The 22,165-nt window shown below is 39.1% G+C and overlaps 1 protein-coding gene across 2 annotated transcripts in view; it reads left to right on the forward strand.

Moving 5' to 3' along the window:
* DOCK1 (dedicator of cytokinesis 1) overlaps positions 1-22,165 on the forward strand; it is a 321,757-nt gene that overhangs the window by 177,896 nt on the left and 121,696 nt on the right. For both annotated transcript variants that reach the window (XM_075155288.1, XM_075155289.1), the window contains exons 28-29: positions 9,079-9,180; positions 15,913-16,007. In XM_075155288.1, the coding sequence (XP_075011389.1) occupies positions 9,079-9,180; positions 15,913-16,007 (197 nt within the window). The remainder of the gene's footprint in view (positions 1-9,078; positions 9,181-15,912; positions 16,008-22,165) is intronic.

The following is a 22,165-nucleotide window of genomic DNA, read 5'->3' on the forward strand; positions in this document are numbered from 1 at the left end:
CTCAAACCAAGTGGTACCCGTCCAAATTTCTGTATCTTTTTAGACGGTGTAAAAATGTCAGTGCACATCTCTCTGCTCTGCTGTGAGTTTGCATCTTCGAAGCCTTACTCAAAGGTTGCTCCTCTGCGTGGGGCTCTGTGGAAACCATTCCTCAGATAGGGACTGATGCAGGGGCACACCGGCTCCTGTTTGTTCTGCGTCTCTGTCCTTGTCCTTCCCGATGTGTCCGGATATCACACGAGTGGTATGAAAGGCTTTGAGTGCCAACCAGTGATAATTACAATAAAAGTAAGTAATTCAAAATCCCAGAATGGTTCTATTCCCATATTCAGTGCTGTATGTATGCAAAATTCTTTAAAAACATATTTTGTATGACTTTTCCTTGTTTTTTTATTTTGTTTGGTTTTTTACTGTTTGAATACTGACCATACCCATAAAGGCTGTTGTTTTCTGTATTTTACTACTTTCATTTATAATTTTATTATTAGCATTAATAGAAGTGTAAACCAAGATACCTGAAACAGATTTATTGAGGGCAGTTCTCTGGATTTTCAGTGAAATAATTTTTAGTATAGCAGGGGGAGAAAAAAGGTGGGGAAAAGCAATTGCATTTAGAAAACCAAAAATAAATGGACTGACCTTCAGAAATCTTAAGCACTGTGATTTCAATTGAAGGGCATACTGTTATTACTGAGAATGTATAGAGCTTTTTAAAGTGAAGCATTTTTGGTTAAAATGGACTTCTTTGAAAAAGAGCCTTAGAAAAATGCTAAATGGTGTTGTTAAAATGTCTCATTAATTTTTTGCTTGCCTTTATCGAAAGTTAGTGCAAAGCACTTTCAAACTAGGGAACGCTTTGTGTGTATTCTCATTGTGCATATCATCAAGTTTCTAACAAATAAGCCTGTTACAAAATGAATTTCAGTTGAGCTACCGTGACCAGATCGTGGGTTCTGGTTTTGATCTGTGCAAAGATCCTTTTTGCTGTTCCTGCCAGAGGGGTTTCCCTGTAATCAGAGGGTCGTCGTTGTTTTTTCCCCACTGTTTGGGAATATAGGATTTTCCTTCAAATGAAACAATAATCAGGATTTTGTTTATTCAGAATTAATTTAGAAGCAGTAGATCAGAGCCCGTAGCAGTGTTACAGCACGGAAAGGTGTCGAAGGACAGCTGGTTGAGTATTTTTACCTTGCTGGGGCTCACCGAGATTGGGAAGGAGTGGGAGCCTGCGGGTCCGTCCGGGCAGTGTAGCGGAGAGCTGCCTCCAAAGTGGGGGAAGGGGGCTGTAGGTTTGGTCGTCTTCTAGCAGTTGATAGTTGAAAGAAGTTTGGAAACCTTTGGACAAGGACTTGTTGCTAAGAACCAGCCTTTCCAAACAAAATACCTTCCCAAATAAAAGCGTAATGATGTGTCGTGGTTTAACCTGGCAGGCAGCCAAATACCACACAGCCGCTCACTCACTCCCCCCACCCCCAGCGGGACGGGGAGAGAATCGGAAGGGTAAGAGTGAGAAAAACTCGTGGGTTGAGATAAAGACAGTTTAATAGAACAGGGAAAAAAAAAGGGAAAATAATAATGAAAATGATAATGATAAAATATACAAAATGAGTGATGCACAATGCAATTGCTCACCACCCGCGCTGACCGATAACCAAGTAGCGATCGGTACTTCCTGGATCATGCCTACCCTTCATATACTGAGCATGACGTCACATGGTATGGAATACCCCATTAGCCAGCTGGGCTGGCTGTCTTGATTATGTTCCCTCCCATCTTGTGTACCTAGCTCAGTCAGTAGGCACGGGAGCTGTCCTTGGACTAGGAGGGCACTTAGCAACAACTGAAAACATCAGTGTGTTATCAACATTCTTCTCATACTAAATCCAAAACACAGCACTAGGAAGAAATTTAACCCTATCCCAGCCGAAACCAGGACATGATGGTACTTCAGTATGGCTTTTTTTCTCTGTAGTTCTCAAACTACTTTTTTCAGCAAAACATGAAGTAGGAAACTGAAAAACATAGCTTTGTGGCATTTATTTTGCATCCACAAAGTTGTTTTGTTAATAGCAGGAGCTTTTGTCGACTTAAAACGTATTTTGGGAAATTTTTGCTTACTGGTTTGCCAGATAGGAGTCATGCTAAGCAGTTCCTGCAGGGACTCAGTGTGGAACTGACCTCTCTCAAATTTTCTCTTTTATGTAAAATGCCTAATTTGGGTTGTTTGTAAGAGCTTATGGATGCAGCAGTTTGCACCAGAGGGGTTAGGTACTGCAGACAGGTGTGGGACTGCTCTGCTGTGGGAAGGGGTGAGCAGATGGGGCAGCGACGGAGGGCTTGGCAGATCCTGGTCTCCTCACGGTACAGGAGAGGTCCCCGAGACAGGGAAAATTGGGAGCTTGTGACTTCTGGCAGCAGAAGGATGGCTCTGCTCTGCCTTCAGGGAGGCTAACAGCAGCTCCCCAGATTGTCGAGACGCCAGAGCCAGGCTCTTCAATGCAGTTGATCTCCACCCGTGGAGGTTTCAAGACCCGAGGGGGTAAAGCTCTGAGCAGCCTGGTCCAACCCTGGAGCTGCCCTGCTTTCAGCAGGCTGGAGGAGAAGCTTCCTAAGGTTCCTGAGATAGCCTACACCATTATCCCAGTGACAAGCTTAGCACATCTAAATGCTGTTCTTCCATACCCCGCCTATGACAACGGAAGATTTCCTGAGACCTTGTGCTCTTTTCAGGAAAATCAGCTAAATTTACATTATTTTCTCTTTTGGAACCAGAGTGCTTAGCTGGTCGGCATGTAGTAATCAGCATTGAAGTCCTGTAACGGATTTCCTTTTAAAACAAGTTTTCTATTGATTGATAGAGATTGAACTGTCAGAGATCAAATCTGGATCTATAAAATACATTTTGAGGTAAAACAAGTTATGCAAGACTGAATAAACTAATATTCACCTATAAACTTCCACATCAGTCTTGTGAATTCTGAATGGACCTACATCGAATCGGGTTGACCTAAATGGGGTTTCTGCTAGGCAGAAACTAGACAAGCACTGAGCTGCTTAAATCAGACTGGGTAAAGGAGATGGCACGTCCTGTCCAAGAGCCCTCAGAGCAAAGTTTGTCAGCTGAAAATACCTTAGTGGATCTTGCTTCATTTTCAAAAAGATGTCTTCGTAATAATGTTTGTGGCAGCAGGAAAAAAACCCCAAAATTTATCACTCACATTATTACAAATGTTAACTTCTGTTTCTCAAAGGAAAAAGACCCACATGTTGTATTCCTTCCATTTACTCGTGTTCAAGAAGGCAGGATTTGACCTAAGGAAATGGAAAGTAGCATATATTCAGTAAGAAGAAAAGTGATAAATATTACCATTTTGCACTTGTTTACATTCTGCTGCTGTATCCGTGAAATAACTTTCTCTCTAAAGGAGCTGCTGAATTTACTGTCATATTGTCTACTACAGGAAAAGAAATGTTTGTTTTAATACTATGAGAAATATGTGTATGAATTTATATACACATATATATGTGTGTGTATCTTTAAGGGCTTTGTTTTGGTTTTGATTCCTGTCCTTACTCATGTGACAGCATGGGTAGATGCTCCTGGCAGAAGCTTAAGGAATCCATGTCAAACTCACTTTACGTGCTGTACGGACTGCTAGAATGCAACGATAGCTGCGACTCCCATCCGCCGCGCGCTGGCCAGCAGAGAGTCCTTGAGCGCAGTGCTCTCTCCAGCACCGAGAAAAGCCTGTGAGCAGAAATGGGGAGCTGAATTACGTTCATACAGAGCGATCCCCATTCCTGGTTTTGGCATATTTGCTGTTGGGTCTTGACCTTCATCACGTGCTTTCACTGATGCTGGCAGTGATGTGACCAGAAGGCTGCACTCATGCGTTTTAACCGGTAGCTGATAGTGAGCTGTGTGCTATTAGGTCATTATATGCCATACAATATAAAGTATTCTTCAGAACAAGAAGTGCCTGGAGATCCTCTGCCGTATCAGTGTTGGGTTATCATAGAATGGTTTGGGTTGGAAGGGACCTTTAAAGGTCACCTAGTCCAACCCCCCTGCCGTGGGCAGGGACATCTTCAACCAGATCAGGTTGCTCAGAGCCCCATCCAACCTGACCTTGAATGTTCCCAGGGATGGGGCATCTACCACCTCTCTGGGCAACCTGTGCCAGTGTCTCACCACCCTCATCGTAAAAAATTTCTTCATTGTATCTAGTCTAAATCTACCCTCTTTTAGTTTAAAACCATTCCCCTTGTCCTGTCGCAACAGACCCTGCTAAAAAGTCTGTCCCCATCTTTCTTCTAAGCCCCCTTTAAGTACTGAAAGGCTGCAATAAGGTCTCCCCAGAGCCTTCTCTTCTCCAGGCTGAACAACCCCAACTCTCTCAGCCTTTCCTCATAGGAGAGGTGTTCCGTCCCCTTGATCATTTTCGTGGCCTCCTCTGATCTGCTCCAGGGTTGTTGTAATAGCTTTTATAATATTTTCCTTAAGTGACCATTGCATTTTACATTTAGTAATGAGGTAACTCACCTTGCAGTGCAAGCTCACGTGGCAGCCCCCAGTCTTACAGCAGTTACCAAAAGGTTGAAATGGGGGGCATTTTAAAGATGGATTTTTAGCTTGTGAGTCCAGAAGTGGTGACAATTTCATTTGTGGCTTCTAGAAATGATAACAACTAGTTTTTATTTCTTGATTTGTTGCTAATATATAGAGAGTACATGTTGTAACCAAAGAGAAAACTTACTTCCTTTTTACACCCTTGCAAACTGTCTGGTAATTGTGAGGGACTTAAACCCGTTTCAACAAAGTAAATTATATGAAAATGTTCTGAAAGCCAAAGTGTAGTGAGAAGTTCATTCTAATGTTTTGGGGTTTTATTTTTTTTTAATTATTTATCCATTTATTTATTTAGCTGTGTAGTCTTCCATGGCCATGTAAGGAAAATTTTATTTAAAAATAAATGCAACTGACGCTTTTTCATCTGATCCTGATCATGGTAATAGAGAGACATTATAATGAAACATCCCTTCACTTAGTGTCGTTCTGATCTCTCTTAGATTTTCTCACTATACATAAAGAGCTTAATATTTCCAACTTAGAGATTTCCCTGCAAGAAAATGGACACGACTATTTAAAATGGGTTGGTTTACCCTGGAGGGAGAAAAGCATCGGCATGTGTTGTCTCTCCTGCAGGGAATTCCCTTCTCATTCTGAAATTTTTCAGTGTTAGTACTACTTGTGGGGATTATTTGATATTAAAATTTCCCTACCTGTATCTGTTAAAGGGCCATTTGAACATTTATTATTTTATTGTAAAGATAATTTAAGAAAATAAGTACTTTCTGAGCACTCATGTGCCTCTTCAACTTTTCCTTCAGAACTGTATTTTACAGGAGTTAGAAATAAGTTTAAATTTTGGAATTGCATGGTCATTTTTTTTTAATACAAAATGTATTTTCTGAATAGTAATGCATTGTTTCGAAAGAAGAATCGGCTTCTTTGGTGGTTTGGTTTGGTTTGGTTTTTTTTAATGGAGCTGAGTGACCAGCATAGGAGCTGGCTCTGGCTTCCCGTACGACAGGCTTGCGGATGCCTCGGATCCCATGATTTTGCTTTGGGAATACTAAATTCCCACTTGCCTCAGTGTACCTGGTTTGAAAAGAAAGAATGAATCTAGCACCTCTGCTTTTGGGCAGGAGAGAAATTAATTGTATAAAACTGCTTACAAAGTGCGTTACATGCGCTTCTCTAGTATGATGTGCAGTAATTATCTTAGTCACTGTGTGACTACTTCATTTCTGAGCTTTGCGAGAAGGAAGGGTGTGAAAGGCTTTCAGTATAAACCTTGACACTATTTCAGTGAATAAACAGCTAATAATTGCACAGGGCAATGGCAAGCTCCCTATGTTGCCCTTGCAGTACTTGCTGTATAAACGTAGGTTTGCAATTACTCCTACAGTTAAAATTGAAATTGATTTTTTAGAGAATTAGGTATTTTTTTTTCTGTGTATTGCTTGGAGTGGTATGCTGCGGAAGATGACAATGGTCTCCAAATCCAACTAAAGATTAAAAATCAACTTAAGATTAAAATTCAATAATGTTGTTAGCTATTGCTAAATAGTTAATAGACCATATTAAAAATGCCTACAGTACAAATATTGCCCATAAATAATTACAAATTTTTATTAGCATTGTAATTAAGAGCATGCTGGCTGCAAGTGATACCTCACTAAGTGCAAAGAAAATTATGAAAAGTAAGCAGATGAATGGTAGTGTACTTTTTTCTAATATTAAATAGATTTTCCTAACCAGCAGGGGCTTAAACATTATTTAGCAGGTGGGAATCTGAAGATAAATGTTGTAGCAGAGATGTCTGCGTGTGTAATGCAACGGAGGCTTAAAGGCACAATATTATCTCAAAAAGGAAAGGTTTTTTGTTACCAGGATAGTACTAAGCTGAGCATGAATCATTGTTTTATGCAGGGAAACAGGAAAAAATGTTGATTAACTTGTCAAGGACCCTGGGCCATTCCGCTCAGCACCACTTTTGAGGCTCAGCGTAAGCTGACATGACAACATTTAGCAAGTTTCTGTATTTTTCTTTAACTAAAACTGAAACGCACTACAGAATGCCATCATATTGATGTTTCATTTGTATTTGCTAAGCTTCTTTATTTTTCTGTATTTATTTTTTTCTCCAGCAACCGTTCCAGGTTTTTAACAACCTTTCGTATTTTCACACTTCCACATGGAAGCAGAGTGTTTAACCACCAACATTAAACTTGCATGTGTCCTTTCTGATTCTCACCATGCTAATTAAGAAGATATTCTTCTGTAATTCTCTCTCTCTTCAGTGACTCATAAGTTTTCCCTGGCTTATGGGGACAGTCATAGCAGCTCCCCCCGCGTTACTGCGCTGCTCCCGGGGAGGGTTGGGCTGCCTTGGCAGGAGCCGGGGATGTTGGAGGGGGAAGAGGGCTCCTGCACAAGCAGCCATCCCGGAGAGGGGTCACCAGTAGATGCAGAGGAGGTGGCAATCAAATTCATCCACATCTCCAGCTGCTCCTGTATCTAAAAATGAATATTAAAATGCGTTTGAAAGTTTAAGAGTTGCTCCACATTGATTTTTTTCGCATACTTTCCTCAGGTATGAAATTCATCTTTTGATTATTGCAGCTGTGTATATTGATGTTAATGACTGACCAAATGGGTGGATAAACACAGAAATATGACCAAAGCTATTAGCCAGTTACAGAAACTACTTTGTTAGAAAGAAACAGAGGCTGTATGTTGACTGCTGCACTGCCTGGAAAGGGCTGGATTTGCAAATGTGGGGTTGAGGTGTTTATGTGAAGGAGAATAAAGATAGATTTATGTGTTTGCAAAGCAAAGGACTTTACAGATTATTTAAATGAGCAAGTATCTGTAAAAAGATACCATGAGCAAAACAAAGTTCGTCTTCAGCTCTCCTGAGCCTTTATGAACCATCTACAGAACCTTACATGAAGCGATGGACTGAATTACATCTGCAGCCTAGTCTTAAGCAGCCAATTTAAAAAATTTATAATTCTGACTAGCAATGAAACATCACTTTGATTGACGACATCATTGGGGGAATGGACTGAATATGGGCTATTGAATATTTTCTTGTAGGCATAAGCCCTTTTACAGTGTCTGCTACATAGAGTGCTTGTTATACGGTGTTGTGATAATTAATGTTTTGAGATTTTTGAGATGATCCTGACTTACTTACATTTCATAGTAATAAACATTATCTTTGTACAGCCACAGCTTCTACTCTTGTCATAGTTTGTTACAAAATTCTTCTGATGTCATGGAACAGCAGCTCAGGTGGCCTTTCCCTGTCATAATCATGCTGTTTGTATATGCTTAAGAACTCTCGTCGGGTACCTTTGCATCGTGTAGAAAAAATAATGCTCTCGCATGGACAAAATCAGTTATGTAGGAGTTCAGATCTAAACTCCGTTACATAGGAGAAAAGCAAATTCAAGGAGTGCTTATCTGGTGGAGGTTGGGGGTTTAGACTGTAAATAAGAGTGCTCATAACACACGCAGATAACCTAGTGTCATTTTGCATTTGATCTCAATTACTTGGACTGATGTAGAAATAAATACTTTAAATTGAAAGTAATGCAGATCTTAAAGGTAACAATAAAAACTCGGTGCTGCACTTGGAGAGAAGAGAGAATTCCTGAGTGTTCTGTCAGGCTGTGCATGGCATAGAATAACCTTGAAAACGGCCCAGAAAGGGGAATTTACAATTTTATCAAACCATATATAGAATCATTTATTTTCTGAGTAATTCTGCTGATTTTTTCCCAACATTTTTTTCTTCATTAAAGACCAGAACAGTTGTGGGTGCTATTACTGTAATCAGTCTACAGGTTTTTAGTCAGAGGATGGACAAGCAGAGAAGTCATTTATGGGATCAGAACATGTAGTAGCCATAGAAGTGGGTTTGAGTTGTTACTACAATACTTTCACATGCCAGAAGGAAAAATTAAACTTTTTTTTGGCAGTTTTTACTTTTTCCATAGTTTGAGAGAGATATGTTTGGTACTGCTATTCTGTTTTTATGGAAGTTACTGGGTTTTGTTTTGTTTTGTGTTTTTAAGCATCACAGTATCTGAAAATACCACTCAGTGAAATTAAAACTTGGGGTTCAACTTGATGCTCAATATAATGATTTTTAAGAGATTTCTTCCTTGAGCAGAGTATCGACTTCCCAAATGCAAATCCTGATATTGTGTGATATTTTTAGGAGTGGTGTTTATTACCTTCCAAAGCCTTTAATGCCTGAGCAATTTTTATATGAAGAATATGTTGCAAAATCTTCAGTGAAAGACCATGAAATTGGAAATAGAAACTTTTCAAGATGTTTTTTGTGTTCTTGACAGAATTTTGCATATCCATTAATGAATTTAAATGATAGAATTATATCCACTGAATTTTGTGGTGTTCTCTAGCAATATTACATTTTGATAGCAAGTATTATGTTGCCCTATCTTAAATAATTGATTTGCTTGTACTTTTGTTTTTGATAGGGGAGTTTTGTTGCATGCATGACTGCCATTTTAAGGCAAATGGAGGACTATCACTACGCTCATTTAATCAAGACTTTTGGAAAGATGAGGTCAGATGTTGTGGTAAGTTTAACATGTTTTATCTGTTCATAAGATAGTTTAGCTTGTGTTTGGTTTTTTCCTGTTACCGTTTGTTAAATATGCTAGTGAAATGTAAACAAAGTGTGTTTGACATTACAGATTTAATATAAAAATATTAAATAAATAAAAGCACTACGACTTACACATTTTCTGAATTTGCAAAGGACAAAATTAACCTTCCTGCCGCACACAGGAATACAGCTCATCTCTGGAACTGTTCAGTATTTTAAAACGCAAGCACTGAGACAGTGGATTTAAGGCAATTAAAAGAAAGCATTAGGAAATAGTAGTGCTGAGCCATTACTAAAAATCTGTTCTGTTTAAGGAGAGAAGAAAAAAAAAGCTTTCTTGAGGAAAGGAACTTTCAGCATTAAATCTTCCAGATGTCCCAATTTCATTTGTTTGAATAGCTTGTACTTACAGATCTGCTCACTTTAAATTTTATACAAAACATTTTAACCTTAAAGATGCCCTTCATTGTTAAATAAGCAATAATAATTGAAATTTATCTTCTCAGAGTCATTTGGTAGCCTAAGTAAGCCAACAACACAACTTAATTAGAGCGTAATAGAAGAGAGTTTATAGCTAAGGAGATAACTTTCTAATGACCTGAAACTATCATTGCCATATGCAGCAAGTGCATGCTGCAAAGTAGCTACCAAACTTGTTGGCTGAGATCCATCAATTAGCAGATGACCTGAAGCCTGATCAGCTGTATTACATTACCCACCCATTACCGGGGATTCTGTTAGGTGTTTTAGGCAGCTTTCGCCTGTATTTTAATCTTCAGGTTACCTTTATTTAGGTTCCCTTTTTCCTTCCAAACCCAAGGTAACACAACCCAGGGTCTTTCTTTTGTGTAATTTCTTTATGTTGGGACTTTCCCATTTTCCTTTATGTCTTTAATTTTTTTTCTTCTTACTTCTGCTTATATTCTGCAAGATTGGAGCTCTTTGCCCCGTGCCAGTTTTCAGATAAGGTGCTAGAGCCTCTGGTGCTCAATCTATTTGTACCTGATCTGGCATTACTAAAGTGCAAAACTGATGACTCAAAAGAGTGAAGACAAAGTCCAACTGCAAAGAACTGCAGATGGGCATCACAGTATTGAAAGGGTCGCTTCCCAGTTACTCTGCTTCGGGATCTCAGAGCGCTTCCATGGGTGGTTCTCTTCAGTTGGTTTTCCACTAATAACAAAACATTCCCAAGCTAAATGCAGCTAGGGGAGTGAAAATAATATATTTAACACAGAGAAAAGACATGAGTGTTAAGGTTAATCAAGCCAAATATTTCTGTAGTTTTAAAGTGGTTCAAGCCATTTGGCTCTGGAAAAGGCAAATTGATTACAGGGTTTTACATGGAAAAAGGTAAAAGCAGTTTGCTCTTAAAACATGTAATGAAAAAATGCAGAGAGAAAAATATTGGTTAGGAAATCTGATTATTTTAATGGCAATAAAAGTGTTTATATTAAAGTCTCACTTTTTTGGTCTAAATTGTCTGAAAAGTGGTTCTGTAGGTCAGATCTTTCTTGGTGAAAACAAGGGAGTAATTATGTATTTGAAATTTGGCAAGTGGTCTATTTATAATTGCTTGTTTTAAGAGTTTGATTTATGTGCTATGCAGGGCACTGGGATATATGAAGAATCACTTCTTTCTTTTGTCTTGACTCTGTATATTCATCTCTTTCTGCATGTTCTTGAGTTGTATAGCTGGAATTGCTCTGGACTGTTAAAATCATATTTTCCGTCAGCATATGTACTGTTTGACTACTTGTTTTCTACTGTTATGCCACTTGTCTGTGGTTTGTATTAGCAGATACGCTAAGCTAAACTTGGTCAGTTGCTGTAATGCTTTTTATATCTTTAATTAAAATGCACCTTTTTAATGTTTTAATATTGTTGTTGATTAAATGATATTGTATGTTAATGGGAAATAAAATACATGGTAACCTGGTAAAACATTAAATGGGTAATATGTTAATGGTAGATAATGCTACCTTAAACTGACTTTAAAATATGAGTGATAAAAATGCAGGCATGGAGTGTGGAGGTATAATGGCAATATATATATTGTTAATCCTGTGATAAAAGGAAACTACAATGCATAAACTAATTTTTCTTTTTCTTTTAAACACAAATAAAACGGAGTCATCATTTAGGACAAAAGGATGAAGATACCACCCCAGTTTCTCTGTTTAAGAGGAAAACTTACATAACCTTTTCAGTGAGAACCAAGTGGGAAGTTACCGTTCCCATAAGTATTTCTTCATAGATGAGATTTCGTTGTTAATTTGAAACCCACATCTTGTTCAGTATTTTATGTTTCACCATCAGAAATGATGCCCTATGAAGCTCTCTCAGGAGCGTTGCCTCCTTTACCGTTTTTGGTGCTGTGGTTCAAGCTTGCCCATGTTCCTTCTTAGGGCTTTTGCTTTCTGACTTCGGTGGTGGGATGCTACTGAACTGTACTGTATGTGTATATTCCTTGGTACTGTATGGTTTGGGTAGAAGAAAAGCCCTTCTCTACTTCTTTGTTTAATTTTTCATGCTTTTTCCATTTCTTTTTAATCTGACAGTTTTTTGAGCCCATGCCCTTTGACTCACCCGTTAGAGCTTAGATCCAGATGTGTGTTCATTCAAACCCAATGTCCCAACACACAGAGGCGATACCTGCATCTCCTATCACAGGGTTTTCAGTTTAATCACAAAGGCATAAAGAAGTAGTGATTTAAATCTGAAACTAGATTAATTCAAACAGAAATGAATAGGTTTTTCTTGAAAAAAATTTACAAGAAAAAGGGAGAACTTAAGTGAAGCTGTGGTTGCCTCTTCACCATTGGAGACCCTTAAATCTTTCTTTAGCATGTGCTTTTGCTCAACCAGAAGTTATAAGCCTGGTGGTGGAACTGCTAGAGGAAACTTTATGGCCTGTGTTATGTAAGTGTCAGTTTTAGATTATTATAATGGTCTTACTTGGCCTCAAAAATCTTAGAAAAAATGAGGTGGATTGCAATAAAACCAGTCTTGTATCTCTCTGCAGAATATATTGTTTAGGTTCATTAAGGTGTTTCTGTTCAAAGACGAATTTATTACTGTCAAGCCTACTATCATCCTGAGATCATCCGAGATCAGTGAGTTTCTTCCTGGGACTAACTGATCTCTCTCCCCTTTTTACTTGGTAAAATTTATATTCAGTTGAGACATATGTGGTATTAGTTGACAAAAAATTATATGTTAATATTTTGCCATGTGGAGTATCTCAGAAGTATTCCTCCCTAAAGGCATTCAAGACAACGTCCTGGGGTCAGTGAAGTATGTAGAAAGACAAACTCAAACTCCACAGGGTGTTTTAGATTACAATTTTCTGCACTTCCATCTTCTCCCCCTTTAATATTTTGCACTCCTAGACTTTGGCTTTTAATGTGAGTATGTGCATTGTACATCCTTTCATGACAAGCTTCGACTAACCGTTGATGTGAGCGGGTGATTATCTGGCTTAAGCAGACTCTTCTTTGCGGGATGTGACGTGAGAGTGAAGGGGGATGCCCCGTGGTGGTGGGACCCCGCAGAGGCAGCCCACCCAGAGCCATCCACAGTGGCGGAGAGCGGACTTTCCAGAGACAGCCTCAGTGGTGGAGCTCAGCTGAGGTTAAGCTGTTGTCCTGAAAAGCTGAGCGTATTTGATGTCTGACTGCTATACCTCAGGACTCAGCAAAGCTGAAATTTTCATCACCTTGGCCTAAAGCTTTTTCATATTGAGTTCCTACATGTTTTAGCTACTTATTTATATTAAGCTTGAGAATTTATTGAAGAACCTCTCTGAAATCCAGGTTGTGAAAAATATAAATAGTGATACAGGTGTATCGGGGTGTGATGCTCAGCAGTCTGGGGGAGATGGAATTGTCTAAGCCTCCTCAGTCACCATCTACCCAGTTACAGGGCTGACCTTACTCTGCTTTCTTTCTGTAATTGGATGGGAATTGTGAAGGGGTCCCATGTGTTGTGAATTTTGCTTCCTTGGGATATTAAATAGGATTTGTATTTGTAGTTAGAGAGAGATCAGGAGTTGCAGCTCTTGCTTCTTTAGTACAGGCTTTTATCGTTTTTTAATGTTCAGAACAATTTGTTCTGCTTCTAGGTATACTGAAAATAAGCAGGCTCTACAGCAGCACAGCATGAACTGAGAGCTCCCCTTCCACTCCCACCCTCCCCCAAAAAAGCTGGATTTTGCTTGTAATATGAGGTTAATTCATATCTAATCATAGAATCATTTAGGTTCGAAAAGACCTTTAAGATCATTGAGTCCAACTGTAAACCATTTGCTTTTCTGTACGAAAGTTAAAATGGAAAAGAGAGCAATATTACGAATACATAAAATACAGGTAAGCATCCGAAGCTTTTTATTTGATCAATGATTAGATTAGTTGTTACAGAGCATTATTTAAAGTACCTGCATGAAAATAGGGCTGAATGTAAATATCAATAGATTAAAACGTAGAGCTGAATCAGCAAAGTAGGTGAAATCATATGCGGCACAACCTCATACAACCAAGTAACGAATGTGAGTCACCAACAAAGCGTATGAAAATTCATCCACCGTCACATGCAGCTTGATCAGCAAAGTGTGCAGAGGCTCAATAGCTGAAACCGGTGACAAATAAAGTGTAAGGTAGAGTTTGCTACAGGAAATCAGGGAAGTATACATCTTGTATTCATAAAATATTAAGGGGAAAAAAAAAAGCCCAGTGAGCTCGAATCTGCCCTCTTGGATAGGTGATGACCCTTGGATAGGTGATGACCCTTCCCATGGTGCCACTTCCACTAACATTTCAGTTATTGAGCTGTGAAGCAGCGTCAGTAAGAAAATCACCCGATACCTGCAGCTGTAAAAAAGCACACCCTCAAATGAAGTGCTGTGCAGTGCTTGGGCAGCAAAATATGCAACGTGATTATTAGAAATTATGTAACTCTTTCACCAAAATACATGAAAAATGAGCAGTAAAGTATGCAATTTGATTTCTTAAATGAAGACACATTTTACTGAGCTAGTGGAGTGTGTGTCTGGGATGAATTTCGCCTTACGCAACAGTAACATCTCATTAACCACGAGCAGTTCCAAATTTTATCTCAATCCTGTTAATGTCAAAACATCTTTACTGATGCTGTGTTGTTGGGAGTGATTTTGTTAAAATAACAGAGGAGTTATTTTACGAGTATTATACATTTTTTTGGTTAAAATTGTCTTTTGTGGCTGCTGATGCTCTGTTGGCCCTCTTTGGCCTGGGGGTCTTCTTGGGTACCAGGAGCTGGGATGCAAAGCATCCCAAAGGAGCCCTTGTGCTGTGCACACGGCAGAGCTGAGTAGCCTGAAAATGCACGTTGTTTCGTGATCTCGATGTTGTGTCCTCAGGATCCCTGCAGCTCCCTGCTTCCCACCGACTGTGAATTTCTGAGCCAGGAAAAACATCTTAACAGAACAACGAATCAAAAGAGAAAATGCGGCGAAGAGACTGGCTCTCACACATGAAGAAATACTTAAGAGAGTAGTAACTTCATATTTGTTTCTCACTGAGAAGGTTACATTAAAAACAGCCTTAGTTAAAAGTCCCGCGAATGTAACATTTTGGGGTTTTTTTTGGTACGCATTTGACATTTTAAAGATAAACGAGATAAATAGCATTACTGAGAAGCTGTAGCAAAGGAAAAATATGCTAACCTTGGAATAAAGGTTCATTTTTGTCTCTGCGTGAAGTGGATCAAGGACTTTTTGCATTAAGTTCTTTTTTCCTTCTTTATCTTTCTCTGAGCATTTGATATTGCTCAAATTGTTAGATAGCAATTATAGATTCCCAAATTGTAGAAGGTGATTTACGTTGTAAAGTACACGAGGTTTCTGTTCCAAAGAGATGTTTGTTTATATCTGTGTAGAAATAAATTGGTTTATGGTACTAAATTAACTTTGTTCTGGGTCAGGATTTCACTGGCAGAAGCAATTACTGCTACTCCCTTCAGGGAGAGAGTCTCTCCTAGTTTCAGGATGGCCAAACCATTGCTGTCGTCTACCCCAGGTCGGGGATAATGTGCACCCCCCACACCTATCTGAATCCGGTTTTGAGCTAGAGCATATGTTTTTTAATAAATAGATAATCTTGATTTCAGGCAAGAAAAAATTTCAGGAGGGGATTCACAAGGGGAGGGAAGACTCATCAACTGACTCTAGGGAGTTTTTTTAGTGTAATCGTAAGATTAAAATTAATATCTTTGGTTTTTTCTCTTCCCATGTACCAGTATGCTTTTAACAACTTTCCAACATAACGCTAGGCGTGTGTTGCAGCGTATATGCCGCAATACACGCTGCACATGAGCGGACTGTGAGACTTTGTCTGTGGTATAGGAAAGGAATTATTTTTTTCAGCAGAAACTGCCTTTGGATAACTGGCAAACCAGTGCTTGTTCCTGAGTAATACCATTGGTTGTTTACGATGTAGGATTACTGTTATCATTTCTGAAAAGTTTAAATAGAATTATTGTAGGATTTATGTACATCATATATAAATATGCCGTAGTAGAATTATGTGTGTTGTATATGAATAATGGCTTGTTTATGAAGCGGAACAGTAAGACACCTTTTGAATCTGGTCGTTCATAACTGACACTATCACTTGAATTTTTTTGATCCAGAAGAGTGATCGTTTCCAAATATTTTCTCTTCTTTTAGGATTTTCTGATGGAAACATTCATCATGTTCAAGAATCTCATTGGGAAGAATGTCTATCCCTTCGACTGGGTTATAATGAACATGATGCAGAATAAGTAAGTACAGAGGAAAAAGCACTGTGGCTTTCTGAGATGGCTGTTTCATGTTTGATCTGAAACAACAGTGTTGCTTGGAAACAGTAAAACACAATGCGGCAGCTAGGGTGGGTTTTTTTTTCCTTCTCTGATGCAAATAATTATTTAAAAATTGGCTTTGGAGATTGCAGAGCGGTATTTTCATGGCCTGTTTTTTGGGGCTCATGGAGTCCAACTACAAATTAAGGGTGGCATCATTCAGAGAACCAAAATTTTGGAACAAACTGGAGATACAGTAGGGATCTATGCATACCTTACAATAATTAAATGTATTCCTTTGGAGATGAATTATATGTTTTGCATGTTGCCTCAAAAACTAGTGGTTTTTGATATGGAGTACATAAGCTGATATGGAGTTGTGTGTTCTGAGATATTTTCGGTAGTATTAACAAGAAAGAATTGAAAGGGCATTTTAAACCCAGTTTCCATCAGCCCGGTAATGAAGTGAAGGCTGCCAATGTTTCTAATTCCCTTTTTTTTTTCCCCTCAATAATTGCAGCATTGTCATTATTTAGCATGCCTTTGTGCAGTATTTTACGTTTGTGACATTTATTAAGTGTGTCAAATGCTTTTATGTGTACTGTGATGAAAGTATAAGGAAAAAACATTATATTTACTAGTTGCCTGGAGAAATCTCTTCTGTGCTTACTGGTAGCTACCATGGCTATAAAGTTGTCAGTGTTTACTTATATAAAATCCTGAACCACAGCTCCTACTCTCGTTATAAAAATGCACCGTAACTTTAATCTTGGCTTCTGAAGTCTCCTTAACCACCTAATAAAATCCATTCTTAATAAATATGAGTTAGGAGATTCAGCCATCGTTTGAGTTATACCCATTGGTTATGGATGCACACTTCTGCGTGGCTGCACCTGCTGTTTTAAATGAAGAGCCCTTTGAGATTAGCTGATGAGGAAGATCTAAGGCCCCTTGGGTTTCTTTTTTTTTTAATTTTGAAAGTGGTTTTGCTTCAAGAACTCCAACTGTCTTGAGAGTCGTGTTGCAGGTGCTTTGGAAACCCTCACAGCGTATGTTACCTGGCATCCTTTCGAGCAGAAGACCTCTGTGCTTTGCTGAATTTTTTAAGAGTTTGAAATATGGTTGGGAAGGTCTGTGTTTGGACACTATTAATGCCAGTTAACCAGTCCCACGGCGATTAGTGGTGTGAAAAATACTGCGATGACTCTTCCCCCAGATGTAAAGAAGATGGGTATTCCTTATATTACCTTTACGATATTGCCAAATGACCACTCAGTGTTCATTTGGGTGGAGATTTGACCTCAATTTTTTTTTTAACTGTGGAATTATGGCCATAGAAATGTAAGAGCAAAAGTGTAGAAAAAGCCTTTCCCTCCCCACTATTTTTTCCTTAAAGCAGAAAGGTGTTCTTACCAGGCAGTTCCTCACTCAAAATTTGGAGTAATACCAAGTGTGACGCAGAGATCCGCAGTTAGGGTAGGGGCTTTGATTTTCTGATCCTTAAAAATAGTCTTGTCTTTTTCCCATGCTGAACATTAAGTCCTGAAGAAGCAGAAGCGGGATGTGTTGTTAAGATCTTTGGTTCGTACTGAATAACCTCAGTACCCATAGAATATTTGAGTAATATTTAAAGTTAAAAACAAAAACGTTTTTCAAGTCTTTCTGGTGTTGATGAATATCTGCAGAAGTGCTAAAGGGGGTTGTTCATCTCTAATTTACAAGTTCATTTTCATCACACCAGCTCGTTTGTAAATGCTTCTGAATTGATTTGAGTGCTTTTCATTTTTCCTGTTGAAGCTAATGTGATTTCCAAAAACAGAAACCTGCATTGTAAAATACCTTTTTGTCCATCTCGTCCATTTATTTTCACCCCTATAAATTTTTATTGAAGACGACTAGGGAACAAATTCTGTCTTTTAAAGCTACCACGTCCTCTCAATAGAAATGACTTGGAGCATGCCATTTTGTGTCATTCTTGCAAAGCACTTTGAGTATTTCTGTGCCATAAGCCAAATTAAGTGAGCTAATTTTTAACTATATCCAGAATGCTTGTGTGTTCATTTGTTTCCCTGCATGAAATATATCTGGTAGTGTGAAACAAAGGAAAAAAAAGTACCTAGCTGGAAGTTAGACCTCTAAGCTCCCGCTGTGTGCAGCGGAGAGACCTCCCAAAGCACTGGTGGTACCGCTGTTGTACGGGAGGTGGGACCAGTCCCTTGGGAGGTATCTCTGCCCCTTCATGGCAGAGACAGCCCAGGCAGCTCCGCTCCATGCAGTGCTTTGCTTCCAGATAGTTAACAATGGATTAAAATATTCTGGCTGAAATAGAATTGTAGCTGCGGGGGAAGAGGGGAAATGGAGAAATGCGTGTGAAAGACTGTGTTACAGGGAATATTTGCAAATACACGTTTAGTTAAAATTTAGTACTACTCTTCTTTCAACCGTACTTTACTAGTAGGATTCCTGTATACATAAATATATGCACGCTCATTAATAGTCACAGAAATTACTCTCGTATGGTATACTTTGCACCATGTTTTTGGTACAGTGCATCAAAACTTCAGGGTACTCTCTCTTTCCTATCCCGGCAGTATGCTGTCCCAGGCACAGGATTACTTCCCATGCTCAGCGTGCCTTTGTTTCAATAACACAGATAGTCACGCTGTGTTACCACCGATCGTGCTGAAATGAACACAAAAATCTTCATATCTAATGAGATAATTGTTACTTTTTTGTTCTTAGATGTGCCACTTAATATTCTGTTTACTGGCTGCTCTAATTTAATTAAAACCAGAGTCTATTGTTTTAGCAAAGCAATTTGTTAATTACGAGTCCAAGGTTTTGAATGTCACTGGTTTCATGGGATCCGTTGGTTTGCCACCAGTATGTTGAAGGCGGCATTGGTTTGCTGACTGCTGATCAGACGGGGCGACGTGGTCGCAGTGTAGGCTCATCAGGTGCTGTGCAACGTAAGTTGTCAGAGGGGGTAAAGAAAATACAAACTGATGCTATGGCTTTTTATTTCACTGTCAAATTTCGGTCCAAATCAGCTGCTGTTTTACTGTAAACAACAATATCCAAGCAGCAGAAGTGGAAAAAACCATTGATTGATAGGATGACAGAGATGAATAATAGACCATAGCGTGTTACGATTGAAACAGCTACTTCTAGGAGAAGATCAAGAGACTGTGTTTAAACCAAAAAGCTGAATTCCTAAAAGGCCGATACCTACCAGCACAGTACTTTTAGGGATGGTTGATTGAAAAGAATATCCAAATAGTATTTAATAATTAAGTCTTCATCCATATATTGTCTTGAAATGGCCTTTGCTTTTGGGTGAATCTAAAGAAGAGAGAAGACAGAGGGGCAGAAAGAGAGGAAATGGTCTTCAGATACGTAAAATCTTGCAGCAGAGCAGATGGGAATAGCCTTTGCATAGCCACGTTGAATTGCATGAGAAGTATCGGTCATAAACTGTAGCAAGAAACGTTCAAGTTTGAGGCTGGGGGAAATAGTCTAGCAGTGAGCGCTGCGGTGGATAGCTCGGGGCGTTGTGAAGCCTCCAGCAGCAGAGGTATTTAAAAACAGTTTGACAAGCATCTGTTAAGATGCCGGTTATAATTTAGGGAAAAGGGGAATAGACTAAATGATCTCTAGAGAGTCGTCTGAGCCCTGTCACTCTGTATCGGATGGTGGATGCTGGGCTGGGACTTGGAGGTTTGCTTCGCAGTGGCAGGTAGCAGCATGTCCATAGGGTCTGCAGCATCAGTTCCATAAAGCTGGCCCTGAGCTCTGCCAGAGACCCGCTGCCGTGCGCGGCCGCCCAGGGGTTCCGTGCAGGGAACCCCCTGCCTTTTGCTGTTCCACCAGCTGCCTGCGCCCTGTTTCAGTGGGTATCGGTCGCTCAGTCCTATTTCTCCGTGTTGGACTACGTTAGGATTATGTCTAGTTTAAATTTATGTAGCTTTTCATCTGTTGGGTTTTCTTTTTCAACGGGAATTTTTAAGCCTGGTAAAGTGGTTACTGAATGTATTCATGATCACGGGTGCCTAAAAATAGGGATGAGCTAAGACAACTTTAAAAGAAAATGCTATTTGTAGTTTTAAATGTTGCTGTTGGAAATTGCTAATAATTCCGTTTAAGATACTTGGGCACCTTTAAATTACATCTGCCGTAAGGTTTGTACGTGTACGTATTTTCAGGAAGAGTTATTCCTATTAAGGTAAAGGCATAATATCCCTGGATTAGAAGGAGGTGTTTTTATCAGCTGTGTTGACAGCTCCTGCGACAGCCGCTTTGTAGCAATCCACCAGATGCTTGATAATGAAATTTAGGCCTGATCTTCAGCCACCGTGGTATTTCTGTCACACAGGTCTCTGTGATAAACTTCGATAGCTGTATTTAATAGGTGCAAGGACTCAGGAGATTTTTCTGTGTTTCAGATAGGGATGAGGAGAGCTTCGGAGGCAGAGTATTCACTCCAGGCATCTCCTGCAGGAAAACGCACTCAAGGAGTTTTAACTGTAAAAGTAGTTTTAAAAAAAGCAGGGGTTTTGTATTGTTTACGTTTTTCCTTTCTAAATCACATTTAGAAATTATTCAGAAATGTTTTAGAAATTGTTTTTAACTTTTGTCATAAGCTGACAAGCTAAACTTAGGTTGCTCTTAAATACATAACTCAGAACATGAAAACAGTTCCTCTCTACGTTTTTGTAAATGAAAATAATTTAGTCTTTGGTCTTACTTTTGGCATTTGAGACAACCAGTTCCTTCGGTAGACCTTATGATATATTAATTTGTAGCTACTACTTTCATCTGCAGCTATTCCAGTGGAAGCTGAGTTGCCTATGAAAAATGAATTTGATGTTTTCTGTTCTATTTTTTGTGTCTAATGTCCACATTTACATAAAATACCTGGTTATTTTGCCTTTTGAAGTCAGAGAAAAAGGGATGTGCTGCTTCTCAGTGAGAATGAGGTTTCTTGTGCCTGTGTATTTTTTTCCAGAGGAGATACCTCTTGCCTGGCGGAGGGAATCTGGCGGGTGCTACCTGCTCCCCACTAGTGCTGCATTGGCTTTGCAGGTGGGTGGAGGTGTGTTTCCTCCTGAAAACCCAGTCCAGAATTTTAATGAATTTTCCTGTGTGAAAAAACAACAAAAAAACAATCTCACAAAGAGGAGGAAGAAGGATCCGGGAGATCCATCTGGTAAACATGTACCTTTTTACTGCTGCTGGAGTGGCTTGTACATGTTTATTTTTGGAGCTTCCAGGGAAATGTAGGCTGTTCTGCCTCATGGTTGTCATAGCAGTACCTGTCAGATCTATACTGCGCTTTCAGAATTAACTTCAGCTACGTATGTGACTATCCGTCAATAGTGTACAAACACTGAAGTGGTTACGAACTGAAGCAAGTTTTGTGTAACTGTGAACCTTAAAATGTATTACAGGCTTCAGTTGACTGAGAGTTATTCTTACAGGTAACCCAAAGCCAAAATTAAATTATTTTTTAGATTATTCAAATTTTGCTTAATTGCAATATTCTGCTAGGCTTTATACAGGCATATAGAGACAAAAACACTGATGTTTTCAATAAATGCCTGAAAATAGGCTCTTTGCACTTAAAATTGACCAGTCAAATCGCATCTGTCAAATTAGGTGCAAGTGCAAAAGCTCTTATTTAAAATCCGTCCCAAGCTACTGATGGATGGAGGTTTAGTTTTCATAACAAGGGAAAAAAGTTCAGAAGGATGACAAAGATTCTGGATAGAAAACTACGAAAATGCAGGAGCACAACGCAGTTTTACAGACTATCAAGTAATATCAGACATACGGGGTGGAGGGAAGACGCGCAAAAAGACTTTGAAATCATTGCTTCATTTTCCAAACCCCTGCATATGTACAATGTTCAAGCCTGCATTAATACCATGTTCAAAGAGACTATTAGTAGACGTGACTTGAAAGCTTGCACTTATAACTGGGGCACTGATCATTAAAGTATTCAGTCAATATGTGCTGTTATGAAATATGGTAACTGGTTTACGTTTCCAAATAGGATATTGTGATGAAGAAAGTGTTTGAAATGCGATTATATTTTTAGGAGGAGAAGGGATACGTTGTTTCAAGAAGAGTCTGAACAGCAG

The sequence above is a fragment of the Calonectris borealis genome, chromosome 7, assembly GCF_964195595.1.
Source record: "Calonectris borealis chromosome 7, bCalBor7.hap1.2, whole genome shotgun sequence".
NCBI lineage: Eukaryota > Metazoa > Chordata > Aves > Procellariiformes > Procellariidae > Calonectris > Calonectris borealis.